Source organism: Pelobates fuscus, chromosome 2 (assembly GCF_036172605.1).
Source record: "Pelobates fuscus isolate aPelFus1 chromosome 2, aPelFus1.pri, whole genome shotgun sequence".
In the NCBI taxonomy this organism is placed as follows: domain Eukaryota; kingdom Metazoa; phylum Chordata; class Amphibia; order Anura; family Pelobatidae; genus Pelobates; species Pelobates fuscus.
This window is the reverse complement of record NC_086318.1, coordinates 343,054,622-343,074,272: the sequence shown is the minus strand read 5'-3', so window position 1 is coordinate 343,074,272 and position 19,651 is coordinate 343,054,622. Positions and strand designations below refer to the sequence as shown.

Here is a 19,651-nt window from a genome sequence, read left to right as displayed (position 1 = left end):
TACACACAGACACAGACAGTAATACACACAGACACACACAGAGGCAGACAGTAATACACACAGACAGTCATACACACACACAGGCAGACAGCCATACACACAGAGGCAGACAGCCATACACACAGAGGCAGACAGTCATACACACAGAGGCAGACAGCCATACACACAGAGGCAGACAGCCATACACACAGAGGCAGACAGTCATACACACAGAGGCAGACAGTCATACACACAGAGGCAGACAGTCATACACACAGACACACAGTGGCAGACAGTCATATACACACACACACAGGCAGACAGTCTCACACACACACAGACACACACAGGCAGACAGTCAGTCATACACACAGACACAGACAGTAATACACACAGACACACACAGAGGCAGACAGTCATACACACAGACACACACAGGCAGACAGTCATACACAGACACACACACACAGGCAGACAGTCATACACAGACACACACACACAGGCAGACAGTCATACACACAGACACACACAGGCAGACAGTCATACACACACAGACAGTAATAAACACAGGCAGAGAGTCACACTCACCTGACAATCCCACAGTTACCTGTGGAGTTCATTGTGGAGGCAGTGCAGCTCCTGGTGACTGTTTGGTGGGGAAGCAGGGACTCCTTCCTGCTTCCCCTGCAGCAGTTTTCCGGCGCTTTTAGCTCCGCCCCCGCCGCACGGTAAGCTCCGCCCCCGCTGCAAATTTAAAAAAAAAAAAAAAAAAATTTTTTTTTTTTTAAATCCACGGCGCCCCCTGCTCCATGGCGCCCTGTGCGGCCGCACAGCTCGCACACCCCTAAGGCCGGCCCTGGTCCAGATACTATGAGCCCATTAATAGAATAAAAATGTGTTAGACAGAATAGCTGTGGTTAGTTATACAGTTTGATATGTGCTAAAATACACCAAGGAGTGTACTTTCCTCCAGTGCCATTCACCCATGATGACTAACAGTGGTTTTAGTGTGGTTGAGAATCATGGGAAATGTAGTAAATGACATCCAAGGTAAGTCATCATTATTATTATTATGCTTGCAACCAACAAATTCTAAATTATTTAATTACATGTTATATTTAGCTATAGGTCTATGAATCATATTATACTGCAATCTAAATCAGAATACAGCATGGCTTTAGATTTAAGAAACAAAAATGATTTGCGTTTACCTGAATATCACATTCTTGTTGTTGGGTATGTAGTAATCTTTAATTTCTCTCATGGAAAAAGAGTTGTTTACGGCTTCGCGGGAGAGTATTGGAAGAGGGTTACATGCACCAATGAGTCGTAGTCTAAATTTTCCGGAAGTAATAGCATTTTCACCAGTATGGACTTCAACAACAAATGTGTACCCCTTCTGGTAAAATGAAATCAACATGCATATTCTAATTAAAAACAAAATTCAAATTATGGAAAAAGTGTGCTATTATTTTATTTAATTAATATTAATTAATTAATTAATGTAAAAGTTTATACTTTGGTAATTTGAAAACGGATATACACGTCTGGCAATTATTTGATATCCAGGCTAAAGTATAGAAATATGGATTTCAAATAGCTGGTCTCTGAGTAAAGAATCAACAGTAATCTGGGCTGGAAATGCAATAAAAATGGCAATACTGTCTTTGCCTAGTTGCATGTTTTACAAGAAATTCTGGCATAAGAAGCGCTGTGACAAGGGGCGTGGCTAGCTGAGCTACTGAGTGGTTGCACTTCTGCAGTGCTCCTGCTCCACAGAAAAAAAAACATCGGACCTTTTGCCACAAAAGTGCACAAACTTTGACGACTTTTTGCAATCTGGATACCTCCCCACAAAGAGAGATGGGGCGAAAACATAGAAAATTTGCCCATACAGAGGGTACCAACCTATCAGATATCCGTCTGTCCTTCACCAGACAACCGTCACAGGTCCGACTTAATATGGCGCCTGAGGAGCCACGTGGCTCCAGTGACTCCGAACCATCCCACGGCAGGGTATACCAGAGGTCCGACTCAGATTCGGACAAATCCCCCTCCACTAAAGGGGACACTAAAAACCTCCTTCGGGACCTGAGGGAGGTCTGGAAAGCGGACCTCGCAGGAGTGCAGAAGGAGATTGGCGGCCTGAATCACCGCATAGGAGCTGTCGAGTCCAGGGAAGAGGAGAGGGGAAAAATATTGGATGATACCAGCTCTCGTATGGACTCACTCACCCAACAAATACAGCACCTCTCTCGCACAGTCAGGATCTGCGGGGCCCCAGAAACAGTAGGACAAGTGGCCTTGCTAAGCTTTGCCCACAAATTTATGCAAGCATTTTTTCGTTAAGAAAAATGGCAAAAAGCCACCCTTCGTGTCAGCTTTCAGTTTCCGGAAGGCTCCCACGGCACCTGTAGATGCACCACAGGACATTATAGCTGTCACTCGAGACATTACTGTGAAATCCTCCATAATGGCTTGATCCAGACAACAACCAAGCCTGCTAATTACCAAAAGCAAGATCTCCGTATACGATGACTTACCCATTCGTGGTCCTCCTCGACCAGTGCAAAGTCGCGCCCATCACCCGGATCTTGCGGGACCAAGGAATCAGGTACCGATGGGGATATCGGGAACCCTGGTGGTGCCGCATGGGGACAGTGCATACAGTGCATACTCTGTCAGCCTCCGAAGATCACACAGAATTTCTGAAAAGCCTCCATCTACTAACACCACCTCTTCCAGTGCAGCAAGCGGCAGTGGCCCACACAGCAGCGAACACCAGCTCTGGACAGAAATGCTGGCATCGGTCTGCTGATAAAAAAACGCGGCCCCTGGGGCGGCAGGACCCCCCGTAAGACTCTCCAGATCAGGAGTTCCACAGTTGCGGTGAAGTGGTAGGGGGACCAAGCAGGCAACCATGACAGGTCACCAATAATGATATATAACATACGTTATTGGCCATAGCTCACTGTTGGCAATGTACATAATCGCAGTATTAACCTTAGACAACCCCTCCAGGGGGCTAAAAAAGTGCAAGTACAAGAGGCGTAAAACTATGTTGAGTAAATGGCCTCCTGTCCTAGTCTTAACACCCTCATTGGGAAATAGCTGACCTACCCACAAATTTTACCGGAGGAACTTAATCGCCTCACTGTTGCTAACTATATATCACTCAGTGTGCAGATGTTCTGATGTCACCTGTATAGCGGCTTTTCTTATGGTCGGCCCCCAGTGGAATAATGAGCCGAGCTAGGGGTTTAAATACCGCAATTTGGCAGCTGCGGTGACACAAGTTGTCCCCACTCTCTCGCACAGTGGCTTACCCAGGGATACATGTTTCCTATGTTTTATGTACCTAAGTTCCTACTACATGGCATAATAGCATGATGCTTTAGTTTCTTGCCTATACCTTTACCAGGTGTAAGCTTGACCAGCAGCTACACGTATCGTGGCCTAACAGTGACACCCATACTTACCTATCACGATTCCCATTTGAAAGGCGATAACGAGCAAATTGCCTGAACTTTTTACTGTCTCTCTACAGCCCCATACAAACATATCAGTAAATCAGAAGCTGGGTACACCTGTGAAGAAGACTAATATTATTTTATTATGTTATATTATATTATTATCCTAATCTAACTACCAAAAAGACCAGTCTACATAACCATTTATTACTACTTATACCTGCCCATCTTTGGACAGGACTTGCATTACCCTGTTTACTTATTGTACAAAATTGTTCAATCCTATGTTTTGATACTGTATACCTTGATTAGCCTGCTACTGCTATCGTGGTACTGTGGGCCTGTTTGTAACTCTTTTTTTTTTTTGCACAACAAAAAAAAAGAATACAAAAAAATAGAATCACTGTGACAGCTAGTCAAATTGATTATTTTTAATGCAGACAGCTGCTACCTGGCTGCAACAGTGCAAGCCAGGAGGTGCTATCAGAGACTTATCAATGGGCTGCCTCAACCGTGAAGCAGTCCAATAACAGTGATTGACTGGCCCACAGGCTTCCTGCTTTACTGGGAGTCAATCACTATGACTGACTCTCTTAACTCTCAGTTGATGCATGTCATCATTGTGATTGGCTCCCACATTAATCAGTTAGCCTGAGGGCCAATCCGTGCACACTAGGATTCGTTTTAGCTAGGGTAAGGTTTAGCTAGGGTGAGATATTGTTAGGGTTTGCTACGGGTAGGTATAGTGTCAAAGGTTGATGCTGGGCAGTATGGTGACACAGTGTTACTTCACAAAAAGCATTTTTGTGAAGCAAGCAAAGAGGAATGTTAAATTAAGACATGTTTATAATTTGAAATTCAGATGTAAATATTTAACACCATAATGTTAGGTATGTTCTTGTGACATTGTATAAATGTTTAATGAATAATTACACTACAAGTAGCCCAATGACAGTGTGTACCCATGGCAGCGTATACAAAAGGTTTGATTGCAATTTATATCTTGTTTACAAAAAAACTTTGTTCATGTTGGATTGTGTAAACTACACAGTTAAGGTTTAGTTGCAACCAACCTTGGACTGATTTCCCAAGATAATTTGTGTGGTTTGTAAGTAGCTTAAATTCAACTTAAAGGTCCATTATAGTGCCAGGAACACAAACTTGTTTTCCTGGCACTATAGGTTCATTAGGTCCCCCCCACCCTCAGGGTCCTCCTCCTGCTGGGCTGAAGTGGTAAAAACCCCTTCAGCCACTTACCTTTCTCCAGCGCCAGGCTCCCTCTGCACTGGGGAACTCTCCTCCTTCTGCCGACGCCAGCTCAGAATGTGCATGCGCGGCAAAAGCCGCACGCGCATTCAAACCGCCCATAGGAAAGCATTACTCAATGCTTTCCTATGGACGTCCAGCGTCTTCTCACTGTGATTTTCATAGTGAGATTTGCAGAAGCGCCTCTAGCGGCTGTCAGTGTGACAGCCACTAGAGGCTGGATTAACCCTCAGTGGGTCTCTGAAACTGCTGTTTTCATCTGCAGGGTTAAAACTAGAGGGACTTGGCACCAGACCACTTCATTGAGCTGAAGTGGTCTGGGTGCCTATAGTGGTCCTTTAAGGTTTCAGTTTTAAACAGCATGCACAATTCATATAAAGACCTGTTAAAGACTTCTCCAGCTAACCTGTGAAGACCAGACCATCATGCTGACAGCTGGGGCATAGCACTTGGCCACAAGGGGGGGGGGGGGGGATTATTAAGGCTGATGCACATGAGGGGAGCCTACACCTGATGTCTTTGCTAAACCTTTTCCCCCACATCACGTGCATCTTGACAGGCTGCATGGAGAGGCCGTCAGGGGCAAAATAGATTACAATAAAGGATTACTCCAAGAATCATAACAACTACAGATGCAGTAGGGTTATAATGCCATTATTACCTACTTGCATTCAGGGCAAACTATTTAATGACTGTTTCTCCCTTACTTGCATTCCTGAAGGAAGACAAGCCTTCTCTAAGGCCAACTGATCAGCGTCCAGCTTCAGAAGAGTGCCAGAGTATCAGTTTAAGGGGACACTATAGTCACCAGAACAACTAGAGCTTAATGTAGTTGTTTTGGTAAACCAAAAATAAGTGTTGTGCTAAGGGTTATACAAACCAAATATATATATATATATATATATATATATATATATATATATAGAGAGAGAGAGAGAGAGAGTGATCAAACTTCCCAGAGCCCTATAAACCTTGGCTTGGGGTAAAAGAAGCTCCATTTGAGAGGGAATGGATCCCACAGCTTATCCATAGTATGGTGATCTTAAACATAAAATCTGAAGGAGACAATCCCCAATGGCACAGTTTCACAAAAAGTTTTATTGCTATACAGATAAAAAACGCTTACTTCATAAAGTGGTGGGCATGCCCACAACCCACAAACACATAAATGTGACTTCACAAAGGCATAGGATAGTGCCAAAACATTGTCTTTTCCTCTAAACTTCAAATAAAAGACTGCCTGTTATTAAGAACCCATACGTATGTTATTGTTCCACAAACACATACGTAAATGAAAGTGATGATTCCTGATATTAGCAAGACAATTCCTGGCTCCGCCTTTGATGACATAAAACTTTGACGTATTTAGCCCTGCCTTTCGTGGGCTTCATCAGACTGGTCGTATATTTATTTTTGGTTTAATCAGATATTCTGGACTAGAATTCTTGTTATTATTTTTTTATTTTAAGATATTACCGAGTATTACTCTAAGCACAACACTTTTTTTTTGGTTTATTTGTATCATATCTCACCTGTGGGTGATTGCAGCTGGGTTACTTGTACAGAAAATTTCACTTGTATATGCACCTTTTTTTCCATTTTTAGCGCTGTCCACCTTTTGGTTGCTATTATTATTGTAGATGTCTGCAGGCTTTTAATGTAAACAATGCCTTTTTAGAGAAAAGGCAATGTTTACATTGCTGGCTAATACACCTCTAGTGGCATGCTTCTTGGGTCAGTGCTGCACAGTGTGGTCTGCATGGAGGCACTGAACGCTCCTGCGCAACATTCATGTGCAACAGCCTCCCAATGCATTAAGTGTGAGGATCTCATCCACAGAGAGGGAGGGGAAGTGGGTCTCAACCATGGCGAGACCAGCATGATGATGGGAAAAAAAGGTGAGTAAATTACATTTTTAACAGGGGATAAGGGGGCTGGAAACCTAAACAGCACTATCAGAACTATAGTGTCAGGAATACATATTATGCACAACATTTACATTAGCCAGCCTGGAATGCTTGAAACAAAATAATAAACAAGCGTTAAAATAAGAATACAAAGAAGCATAAGGTCTTAGAAGCAATCACAGTAGGAATGTAGTCTGTGTCCTATTACATCCTATAATGACTTTTGGATATGGACATCTTCTCATCATATATTGAGCAGATAATATTGATTTCTTATGTCATTTCTTATTGTCAGTTTTTCCTTCAGATTTTTGATGTTTATTTTTCTATTATTCTCAGACTGCTAACTAATATTTTATTTTTCTCCCAGATGGCTTTTTGACGTCAGAATAATATTATGTTGCTTATTACTTCCCTTGGGGATCATAAAGGTTGAGCTTTAGGGCATATCTCAAAGGTTTTCTCCACATTCATGTCATCCTTTACAATGTCACTTCCACATCTCTAAGGACTCACTACATTACTCTAATGTTAAACAAATACACAAATGGCAAGCACATACAACAGGATACCAGGAGGTTTTTATATCAAACAGAATTAAAATGTATCACATAAGAGAAAAAGAAAACATCTTTATGCTTTAACTGATGGTATTTACATATCAAAGAGTGAGCAGTAAGAAGACTAAGCTATATGGAAAACTTAGAGCCTTCTTCCTCACCCACAATAGTATGAGATGTTTTTATTAAATAAAAAAAAAATCAAGTGTAACAATGCTGCATTACTTTCTTGGCTTCTAAGATATTATCAATAAATGTCCAAGGCCTGAATATGCCGCATAAGCATAGACTCCTGTGGGAAACTGCAGAAGAGTCTAGGGCTTCTATTATTTGTGTGCAGGAGACCCATTTTGTATCACTCACTTAATGTGTCCAAAAAGTGCGGGACTTCTATCCTCTTTAAAGCATCTGACCAATTCGGATCCAAACTCACTTTGAAGACCCCTGTGGACACTTTAATACAGATTCCTGCACCATGCACAGAGTGAATTTAACATTGATAAATGTTTATTTACCACCATAGCACCCCTCTGCAAATCTGGAAAGGGTGTTACGCAAGCTCCCCTCAGACAGAATAGGCAAACTTATCATATGTGGAGATATCAACTAGGGATGTGCATGGGCAAAAAATTTGGTTTGGTACTTCCGAAATTCGGGACTTCGGCAATTCCCTAAGCCTAACCCTACCCCTACCTCAACCCTAACCCCAACCCTAACACTACCCCAACCCTTGTAGGTGTAGGGTTGGGGTTGGGGTTGGGCTTAAGGGTAGGGTTAGATTCCGGTCATAATTTCCTTAATTTTCCCTCCCTCCTTTTTTCCCTGCCACTTTTCAGAAATCTGAAGCATTTCAGCACTTCGGATATTCGAAAGCATCCGAATGTCCGAATTGCCGGAATTTCTCCGAATTTAAATTCGAACTGAAACAAATTGCACATGTCTAATATCAACCTATTAATGGATACATCATGGACTCCTCCTGCTTCTATTCCTCCATGCTAAGAGGGCAGCGCAAAGCGAATCTGGAGGATTGGAGGTCTAATGCATGAACATGGCTTGTATGATCAATGGAGGATCTTGGATCCGAGTTTAAGGGATTATAAATACTATTTTTATGTGCATAACAAGTATTTACGCAGTGATTTTTTTTTTTTTTACCGACCGCACTCTTCTTTTTAATTTAAAGTCTTAATAGGGCCTATAACATGGTCTGACTATAGTTTGTTAGTGCTAAAGCTCATTCTGACAAAGCTTGCAAAACCCTTTTCTGTCTGGAGGATGAAAGATGGCTTACTCCAATGCTCTAACACTAAAATGATGTTGGAAAAAACTATTCAGGAGTATTTCTCTCTCAACAACACAAAGGAGACATCATCGGAATGTTTATGGTTGGCACATAAGGCCATGGTAAGGGACAAGTTTATATTTCATTCTACTTTTGTAGTCAAACAAAATGCTAAGAAACTAGTGGATCTATGGTTACAACTCACAAGTTTAAAATGGGTCCATACGTTTACACCCACTAGTTTGATTTCAGAGCACATTAAAATATCGAGAGCAGATGTTAATGCACTTCAACTGGAAAAAAATGAATAATGTTTGAAGAGACCTAAAGTTCACTTTTACTTTATTGGGAACAAGGCTGGTCGACCCTTGCAGCCTATTTAACAAATGAACAGGGTATGAAGAAATTGCAAACATCTGTACTAGATTTTATGCTACATAACTTGAAATAATGTCCTCACACAATACAGCCTACTCCTGATGACATTTCTAAATACCTTCAGGACATTCCCTGTCCACCTTATAGAAGTCCAAATTCAAACTCTGTCTAGACCCATTGATGAGGAAGAGATTATGGAGGCATTCAGGGTGATGCCCCATGAGAAGTCACGGGCCAGGATTGGTTTTTCTCCCTTTACCATAAATGTTTTGTCTGTCAGCTATATCCTTATCTCCAGTCTCTTTACAACAGGTACACGTCTAGCAGCACTATGATAAAAGAGATGTCAACGACATATATTATAACATTGCCTTAGCTGGAAAAAAACTCCAACCCAGTGGTACAAGCTGTGTCCTATTGCACTCCTGAATTTAGATTTTAAGATTTATAGCAAGATCCTGGCATCACATTTATCCCCCCCCCCTACTTTCTGATCTTTTGACTGAGTGCATTGGGAGTATTTGGTCTAGATCATGGCGAGATACAACACATCCCAGAGATTTATAGTGACAATTATTGGCCCTGTATTCCAATCCCATGGTGGCAGTCCTTCTCTCTGGTTATGTGTCCAAATCCTTGAAACAATAGCAATGGGTTTAGACAGGGATGCTCCTTGTCCCCTCTGTTATACATTCTGGCCTTGGAACCCCTGACGTGCACTATCCATAGGGACCCAAACATATCTGGAGTCACTGCACTCTTCACTCTTCACGGATGATATAGTTCTTATCATGACCAACCCTCTCTGGTCTTTGCCTCATATGCAGGCAGTACTTGCCTCTCATATTGCGATTTCCTATCATAAAATGAATTCTCTAAAATCTCAAGAAATAGCCTTTAATTTGACTGAATCACATTCTGACCATCTTAAAGCCAACTAAAGATTTGACTGAAGACCATTCTACATGCAATATTTGTGTATTGGGCAATATATGGATTTACAAACGTTGACAACCTTATACTAGAAATGTGTATGACATCCAGTATACAGGGAGCTATACAGATAGGGCATGTTTGAAATTTCTTGGATGGGACGTAATGCCTCAGTGAAAATTATGATGTTTTTTACACTTGTTACGGACTTTACCCCTCCCATTTTCACAGCCCATGCGAAGGGAGATTAAAGCACACATAAATAAATGTGATCACGCTAATAAAAGACCAAGAGTTCCTCTGAGTACACTATATAAATCAAGACAGAAAGGGGGATGGACATCCCAAACTTAATCCATTACTACTTACTGGCTCAATCTTTGCTGTTCTGCAAGTCAGTGGGTTCCTTGTCATGGGTAGACATATAGGACACCCTTCTTGAATGGGATAGAATATCACAGTAATTGTGGTCCACATCAGGGAGGCCCCCGTTATCAATTTCCCTACTGGAAACCAGTCATGAAGACTTTAGCCACCCTTCAGGACCATTTCCCTCTGTTCAGACTTGTATTGAGACTTGCTCCACTAGTGACTTTAGACACAATCATTCCAGATTTGGATTTGTCAGGGTGGATAGGAGCAAGACCATCAAGCAACTGATGGACAAAGACATCATCATGCCCTTTTCTGATTTGCATTCTAAATATCAAATTCCCAACAGTGATTTGTTTTTTGTTTTATTCTTTATTTTTTCATCTTGACAGAATCAGCAACGTAACAGTGGCTTAATGACTTGTGCAAAAGTCAGATACAGGGCAATACACCATAACATATTAGAAAAAGGAACAAATTATAGGGCCCTTGGACATTTTACATGGTACACAAGTAAGTACAATTTTGCCGTTCGTCAAGGGATTTTCAAATATCTTTGACATTGTTAGATTAACAGACATGCGTCCAAGTATGCAGTGATATCTCCATAAAGCCATAAAACAGCATATGCTGTGTGATTGGAGTACCAACTGTGCCTAGGCAGAACAAACAGATAAAACTTATATTGATCTCCAGCCCATCATGTGTGTTGGATGTCCAAGAACATCAACCAGCCCCTTATTATAGAGGGGTCTGTCAACAAGGAAGAAATAGAGAGAAAAAGGGGTAGGGGGTGGGGGAAGGTTCCGGCGGTCTGCAAGGTGGGGCATTCATTTCACCTCTGTCCCAGGGCACTGCTGTCCCAGGGTTCCCATATTTTGAGGAACGTTTTAAGCAAGCCTTTTACTCTAGCCGTCAATTCATCCATTAAGTGGATCTCTCTAATTCTTGCTATAACTTCTGTTACCCTTGGGCTGTCCTGTTGCAGCCGAGTGGCTGCCACTGACTTTCTGGCTGCTAGGGTGAGTTTGCGAATACGTTTAGAAAAACGTCGCCTGAGAGGGGATATGATAACATTATACAAATATATTCGAGCCCAATACAAACCATTGTGTGGAAATCTATTCACAAACCGGACTTTACATAGGACACGAGGTCATGCGTTTAGACTAGAAGAAAGAAGATTTTGTCTAAGGCAAAGGAAAGGTTTTTTTACTGTCAGAACAATCAGGATGTGGAATTCTCTGCCTGAAGAAGTGGTTTTATCAGAGTCCATGCAGATGTTCAAACAGCTACTAGATGCATACTTGCAAAAACAGAATATTCAAGGCTATAATCTTTCAATGTAGGGTAATAACTGCTTGATCCAAGGATAAATCCGACTGCCATTCTGGGGTCAAGAAGGAATTTTTTTTCCTAGCTTGTTGCAAAATTGGAAGTGCTTCAAACTGTTTTTTTTTGCCTTCTTTTGGATCAACAGCAAAAAACATATGTGAGGAAGGCTGAACTTGATGGACGCAAGTCTCTTTTCAGCTATGTAACTATGTACTATGTAACTATGTTTTTGTTCCGTCCTGGTCCAACTCTCGACAGTGCGATTAAGCAGGTATACCCAGGGATCTAATTCTAGGGTCCTGGAGAGTACTCTCCGTATCAGGTGTTTAATTGCGGTCCAGAAGTGAACAATTTTTGGGCACTCCCACCACATATGTAAGTAGGTGCCCCTCATACCGCAGCCCCTCCAGCACGTCAGTTGTGGTTTTATGCATTCCCAACAGTGATTTTTATAAGTACTTAAGAGTGAGACACTCTTTAGCCTCTCCCTTTAATCTGAGCCCTGCAGATAAGACACCTAGCAGGATTGATCAAACAGTTCCCAAATGCTTGTAAGGCCATTTTGGTGTGATATCAGACCATTATAACCTTACTATACTCTACTGAGCCCTCTTTTAAAGGTGGATGGGGGAGGATGATGGGATGGCATTTTTCAGAGGGAATGTAGCAATCCATCTTGGGATTTACAGCCACCTTCTCTTGTTGCACCAACCATGTAGAACTTCCCTATAAACTCTTGACCTGGTGGCACCACATATATCCTAGTGTATCCCAGGATTCTTGGCATGAATGCAGGAAGGTGGGATCTTTATCACATGTATGGTGGTCATGTATTTAAATTCCTCTAGTCTGGGGGGCAATGTTTTGATTTAGTGGAACCCCTCATTCCTATCAAACTTCCCTTTACCTTGGAGGTAGCAATACTCAATAATTTTTCAGATGTAATCACTCGCCATTACAAAAAAATGTCATCCTTCCTTTTTATAGAGTTGAAACCTTTAATGCTCAACACTGGAGCAAAGTGTTTTTTTGTTTTTTTTTTACTATTCTTTTTTTTAGGAGTGCAGTGATAAGTACAAGCTTTAGTAATGACTTATGACAATAGGTATAATGACATTATGTAAACAAGGAAAGTTCAAGATGTGCTGCACTTTTTTGTTTTGGTTAAAGAAAACATGACATATGCAGACTGACATTGTGATAAATCAAGATGTGAATATATAATAGCATGGATAGTCTATGTGAGAGTTAACCAGCAGAGAAACTTCTTGTAAGGTAAGTAGACTGCTACTGGGTAAGTGACAGATGCCATAACACATGCTAAACCAGCAGGAAAAGAAAAGAAAAAAAGAAAAGAAAATATTCATGTTAAACATTCGAAACAGGGGCACGCTTGTACTGCTGAGGCCCCATGCATGCATAAACTTTGCACAGAAGAGTGACAGCCGCTGCAAGAGCCGTGTCTTAGCTTCTTATAGATACCCCAGCACACAGGGGGATGCAGTCAGCCAATTCCTTGACTCGGCTTGATATTTGGATAGTGTTCCAGTCTGTCCAAGAGAGACGCCAAGCGGAGCCCGGGTGAGACAGCCCTCCAGCCCCAGGCCCATTCAAGAGCCGGTTCCACTTTTCCACTAACCCGGTATCTACTCAAGTCCAAATCCTTCACCTGTGTTGGACCTCTGTAAGCTTGTTAGATTAGGTGATTTTGGCGCCAAGACCAAGGTACTGCTTTGTGCCTGGGATGTGGAGACACAGGCAGCTGCAATATGCAGGACTGCACAGATCTGGCACAGTGGAGAAAGGGATAACCCCTACCAGTCCAAAGGGGTGGGGGGGAGCGCGGCCCAAACACTTCAAGGCGAGTGATCGTCCGCGTCACATGCCTTGGTGCAGACAGTAGACCACAGGGATCCTCAGGCAGGGGCGGGCTGGGCCGGGGGGCAGGGAGGCAATTGCCCCCCAGGCCGCCCTAAATCCAGGGCCGCCCACATCCAAAAAGAAAATAAAAATGTTCCCCCCAGTGGCTGAACTACCGGCCCGGCTGCTCTGTAGACCTATGCTGGCAGGACTGGCTCCCCTTGCAAAACTGCTATTTAGTATATTGCTAATTCGGCAATATACTAAATAGCAATTATCCTAGCTCACTGATTGGCGATCGGCCAGTAACCTCAGTAAGAGGCAGAGTGGGGTGCAGATGGAGGTCCAGCTGCATTCATTGTTTGTGTGTGCCGCGGAGGCACACCGGAACTCAATGCCTACCCTCACCTCTTCCTGGGCGGAGTTCTGGCCTGCAGGGCCCCTCCCTCAGTTCCCAGGATGCCAGCACTGGGACTGCACAGGGGAGCTCGAGCAAGCCCAGCAGACCCAAGGCCCCCAAGAGATCCCTGTCCCAGCTGGCAGCAGTGGCCCACAGGATCAAGGTGAGTGAAATACTCTACCTCACCTCTCCCTGCATACATAGGAGGCTGTCTCTTCCTGGCTCTACTTCTTTCTGTGTGTCTCACTTTCTTTCTGTCTCTCTCCTTTCCTTGTGTCACTCTCTGTCTCTCTATAGCTTTCTATCTGTCTCAGTTTCTCCTTTCCTTGTGTCACTCTCTCTGGCTGTCTCTTGCTCTCCTTTCCTTGTGTCACTCTCTGTCTCTCTATAGTTTTCTAGCTGTCTCAGTTTCTCCATTCCTTGTGTCACTCTCTGTCTCTCTCTGGCTGTCTCCTTTCCTTGTGTCACTCTCTGTCTCTCTCTAGCTGTCTCAGTCTCTCCTTTCCTTGTGTCACTCTGTCTCTCTCTAGCTGTCTCAGTCTCTCCTTTCCTTGTGTCACTCTGTCTCTCTCTAGCTGTCTCAGTCTCTCCTTTCCATGTGTCACTCTGTCTCTCTCTTGCTGTCTCAGTCTCTCCTTTCCTTGTGTCACTCTGTCTCTCTCTAGCTGTCTCAGTCTCTCCTTTCCTTGTGTCACTCTGTCTCTCTCTTGCTGTCTCAGTCTCTCCTTTCCTTGTGTCACTCTGTCTCTCTCTTGCTGTCTCAGTCTCTCCTTTCCTTGTGTCACTCTGTCTCTCTCTAGCTGTCTCAGTCTCTCCTTTCCTTGTGTCACTGTCTCTCTCTAGCTGTCTCAGTCTCTCCTTTCCTTGTGTCACTCTGTCTCTCTCTAGCTGTCTCTGGCTCTCCTTTCCTTGTGTCACTCTCTGTCTCTCCATCTCTCTACAAGTGTAGCTCTGTCTCCCTTTGGTTCTCTGTCTCTCCCTCCCTCTCTGTTTCTTTGGCTCCCTCTTAAACAGCCACAAATACAATCACACTCAGCCAGCTCTCACACACCCACACAATCACACTTATCCAACTACACAGATGCATGCAACACTCACTCAGCAACAGTACAATCACACAAAGAAACCACACACATGTCAACCATGTGTATTGCTTAGTGAGGAGTGACGAGGAGCGAGAATATGCACCAGGTAGAGTGACAAGGGGGCCCTACTTTAATTCTTGCACAGGGGCCCAGCGGTCCCCAGTTACGCCCCTGGTTCCCCCCCCATGGGCCCGTGGTGCTGGTACTGCGGTTGCACTGGGGCCCACACACTAAGGGGGACCACCGGGTGGCCCATACACAGCAAGCAGAGCCAGACCCCAACTCCCAAGCACCCTAGCCAGCACACTGGACCTTAGGAAAGGTACCAGCAAAGGTAGGAAGCTGGCTTTAAAAGTGTAAAGTGTGTGTGTGTGTGTGTGTGTGTGTATGAGTATGTCTGTGTGTTTGTCTGTGTTAGTATGTCTGTGTGTCAATATATCTGTGTATGTGTCAGTATGTCTGTCTATGTGTGTGCAAGTATGTCTCTGTGGGTGTGCCAGTTTGTATGTCTGTGTGAGTCAGTATGCCTGTAACAGTGTGTCTGTCAGTGAGTGTGTGCATGTGCCAGTCAGTGAGTGTGTGTTTGTTAGTGTGTGTCAAATCAGCAAGTGTGTGCACCTGTCAGTGAGTGTGTCTGTTTAGGTGACTGCCCCCCCTTTCAATCACATGGGAAACGTGTTTGTACTCTCTTCTTGGTGCAATGGGCCACTTGACTGGATTTGCCCCCCAGGCCTAACGCTGCCAGCCCTCCCCTGTCCTCAGGGCCTGGTAAGTATCTGGTAGAGCCAAGTGAGTCAGTCCAGTGGGTGCACAGGTTCTCACTGTATTACCTCATATATTTGTAGTCACAAGTATTGCAGAAGTATATGCTTTTTAAGCTTAAATTGTGGTCTGAACAGAGGAGCTCCCTTGGCTTGCTTGATGGTCAGGCCACACCCCCCAATTACTCTTAAACAACTTATACACCACATAAGGTGTACATAGCACATGCTACTGGCAACATCTTACAAGTGTTTCATAAGATCTAGGGACCAATTTTGTCTACTAGTGGGAGACCAGTGGGGGTCAGCTCAGCTCGATTCTGCAGGGACGGAAGACTGTGACACTATTGGCATTCAAAATATGGGCTAAATGAGTACCATACGGCCCACCTAGAGTAAGGTGTGTAAACCTGGATGGATAGATGATGTCTCGATGAACAGTCTGTGTGTGTAATTTGTGTGTCCCGTGAGTCAGACTTCATATACGGAGAGGTCCATGCCTCTATTGTCATGCACATGGTCCATTCACTCTATTTTCTGTTTTTTCCCTTGGTTTACTTTAGATTAATATTAATTTAACTCAAATTAATTTACTTTAATGTAATTCCATTTACTTTCACTTACTTTAATTTAAGTATGGTCCTTGTTATAATGATTGATAACTTGTAATTTCCTTGTACATGTTCTAAATGCAAGTACCATATTGCTTACCACATTACTCAAGGTTATTGCTTCATTGGATACACCAATACTGTTTTCCACTGGTATTGCGAATTGATTGACTCTATGTGATTGCATTTTATCCACTGAAACTTTAATGATACCACTGAATACAAAATCAATAAAAACTATTTGTCACAAAAAAATAAATAAAATAAAAACCCTCTGAAAATTAGTCAAACTAAAAAAATTAACAACCGACCTGGAAGAGTTAATGCTCATAATAAAGGAACAAATTGCAGCTTTGCTTAATGAATTTCTTCTAAATTCAGAAAATTGGTTTCCAACTCACCACAAATCTCTGCTTAGAGATTTGGACTTAAGTTAATCAAGGAAAAGAAGAGACAACAAAGGATCCATAACAGTGAAGTACTGTTGAAATCTCACAACAATAAATTGTGCTGACTAAGAGCAATATCCATAGCGCATATCAGTTCTTGTCTAATAAAGTACCGTTCTTGGAAGAGGCAAGTATAAAATGCATTTTCTTTAGCAGCATTTTCATGTTCAGGGTGATGTAATTCCATCATGACACTTCCTGTGCATTCATGTGTAAGTGCATTCACATTTAGACATTGCTTCTATAGTGTTGTAAGAACACAGGTGCGTGCATGTAAGGCACTAGTGAGATAGATGAATTTGCTTGGTATTCTCAGGCTGGGCAAAGACATCCAGTCATACATTACAAATTATAAAATTAGAATGGCTAAGAATTAATGAGCTCATCTAATCCAATGCTTCTCCATGGGAAAACATTAGGATTCTAGTCCCAAAACGTCATACTGCGCCAATCAAATGCTTGACCTTAGCTCAGTTATAGTTGCAGAAGAGCCTATAGTGGCTGTCTGGTAGACGGCCACTACAGGTGTGTTAACCTTATAATGGAAACATTGCAGTTTCTATAAAAGTGCAATTTTTAATACCGGCATGAAAAGTACAGGGCCTCTGCATCCAAATCACTTAATTGAGATGAACTGGTCTGGGTGTATTTAGTGGTAATTTAAGTGCATATTGTTGGCAAATCAGAATTACTTTCAAGTCAGGTATTTTCACCAAAGATTTTAAATGCATTTTCAATTATTCAAACATTAGTGAATAAGTAATTTACCAAACTACAGATTGTAATTTAAAATGCAAATAGCAAAATTTGGGCTAAAATAGCCAGTAATTATTAGAATGTCTGCAATATGGCTACCGTAGCCTATAACTTGAAACTCAGATTTCAATACACTACAATTCAGAGTTTGGTAAACAAATTCTGACTCTCATGATCTACCAATTATTATTACACACCACTGTGATCCCACAGGAATGTTTCTTGGGTTGAATATGTATTAAAATTAAAAAAAGAAGAATTGGCAGTTCCCCTTTATAAGAATGTATAATGTCATAGAATGGGACGGCAGATAAGAACCATTCAGCCCATCTAGTCTGTCAAATTGTCTAAATACTTTCATTAGTCCCTGGCCTTATCTTAAGTCTAGGATAGCCTTATGCTTATTCCACGAATGCTTAAACTCCCTCACTGTGTTATCCTCCACTGTGGCATGACCTCAAGAAAGCGATTCACACCAGACATCCCAAGAATATTGTTGAACTGAAACAGTTCTGTAAAGAGGAATGGTCAAGAATTACTCCTGACCGTTGTGCACGTCTGATCTGCAACTACAGGAAACGTTTGGTTGAAGTTATTGCTGCCAAAGGAGGTTCAACCAGTTATTAAATCCAAGGGTTCACATACTTTTTCCACCTGCACTGTGAATGTTTACATGGTGTGTTCAATAAAAACATGGCAACATTTCATTCTTTGTGTGTTATTAGTTTAAGCAGACTGTGATTGTCTATTGTTGTGACTTAGATAGATCAGATCACATTTTATGACCAATTTGTGCAGAAATACATATCATTCCAAAGGGTTCACATACTTTTTCTTGCAACTGTATTATTAGAAACAAAACATCGTATTATGGATATATATTGTTATAATGTCCTGAGTCTACAAATGAGCAGATAATTGACTCTGCTGTGAAATATGAGTAGTATTATAATTATATGGCATGGGTATTGGGGCTGGCTATGGCTCCCTTAGGTCCCTTAGGACCCTATAGGTCGCGTAAACAGAAGAAAGGAACAGGTAGTGAACATAATAGGTAAGTCAGATGAAGACAGAAATGAAAAGGGTGCGCCTAACTTACATAAAAATAATATTATGCATAAATAAAATAATAATAAAATAATAGTCCAAAGTCCTACAATAAGTCTGAAGTGGTAAGTTCCACAAAGTATGGAGGATGCTTGAGGATGATGTCAGTCTTTACGCCTATGCACTTGTAGTTTGGTGATGATATGTGAAGATAAAAGCAGGAAAACAAAAATCCCAATGGTACAGTATGTCAGCAAGGTGAAAGGGGATAAAATAGTGATAATGAAAATTACTCACAATTTTCAGAGCTAAAATCCAGCTCTGATATTATATGCGTGAAGTGGAATGATCCCCACTCAAGGATATATAGGGTGACGCTGGTCAGCAAGTAGTGCAGGTGAAAAATCCAGCGATGATCCGGCTCGGCCGATAATAAGAGAAAATAAAATATAGTGCTCTCTGTATGGCAGATAAAAATGCTAGAAGAAAATAAAAATATACTCACAGTATATAGAGCAGGCTGAACTGCTCGGTGTAAGCGTATGGGTGGTATAATCCCCACCTATGGATTCTTTGCGCTATTGCGTGGGTTTATAAATAATAAGTAAGGTCAGGTTAAAAAAGGTAAAAAAGGATATTTAAAGGAATATGGCAAACAAGATATTTTGGTGCCAAAAATTCCTTTATTACAAATATAAAATATAAAATATAAAATGTATAATGTATAATATAAAATGTATAAGTCAGATGAAGAGCATAAAAATGCACTCAACAGAGAGTAACAAAATAAAAATATGTTCTATCAATATTCAAATCAGCCTTTGCACTATGTGCCTTAAAAGATTAAAGAATATGCACTGGTTTCAGGGACTCCGGTAGTGTCGGGGCTGGAGTCTTTGTTTGCTGGTGTTGTTCCCCATTTTTTTAAGGTGACTTCTGCCATCTTGCCCTTTGAGGTTGCGGCAAAGTATCAATGGACTGAAGACCGGTCCAGTCCTCCACACATTCCTCTGGTAAGTTCAGTCTCCGTTGAAATGCTGGTATGTCTGCTGGGGCCGCAATTGTGTACTGCTTTCTGCTGTGAGTCACAGACAGTGAGAATGGGTAATTCCATCTGTACTTAAGGCCTTGGTCATTTAGGGCCTTTATAATCGGCCGGAGTGCCCTGCAGACTTGTAGGGTAGCCTTCACTAGCTG

General features: G+C 42.1%; 1 protein-coding gene across 1 annotated transcript in view; it reads right to left on the bottom strand.

Annotated features, from left to right (window-relative positions):
• ADGB (androglobin) overlaps positions 1-19,651 on the bottom strand; it is a 313,568-nt gene that overhangs the window by 60,920 nt on the left and 232,997 nt on the right. The window contains exon 26 of the mRNA XM_063443590.1: positions 1,191-1,378. Within this exon, the coding sequence (XP_063299660.1) occupies positions 1,191-1,378 (188 nt within the window). The remainder of the gene's footprint in view (positions 1-1,190; positions 1,379-19,651) is intronic.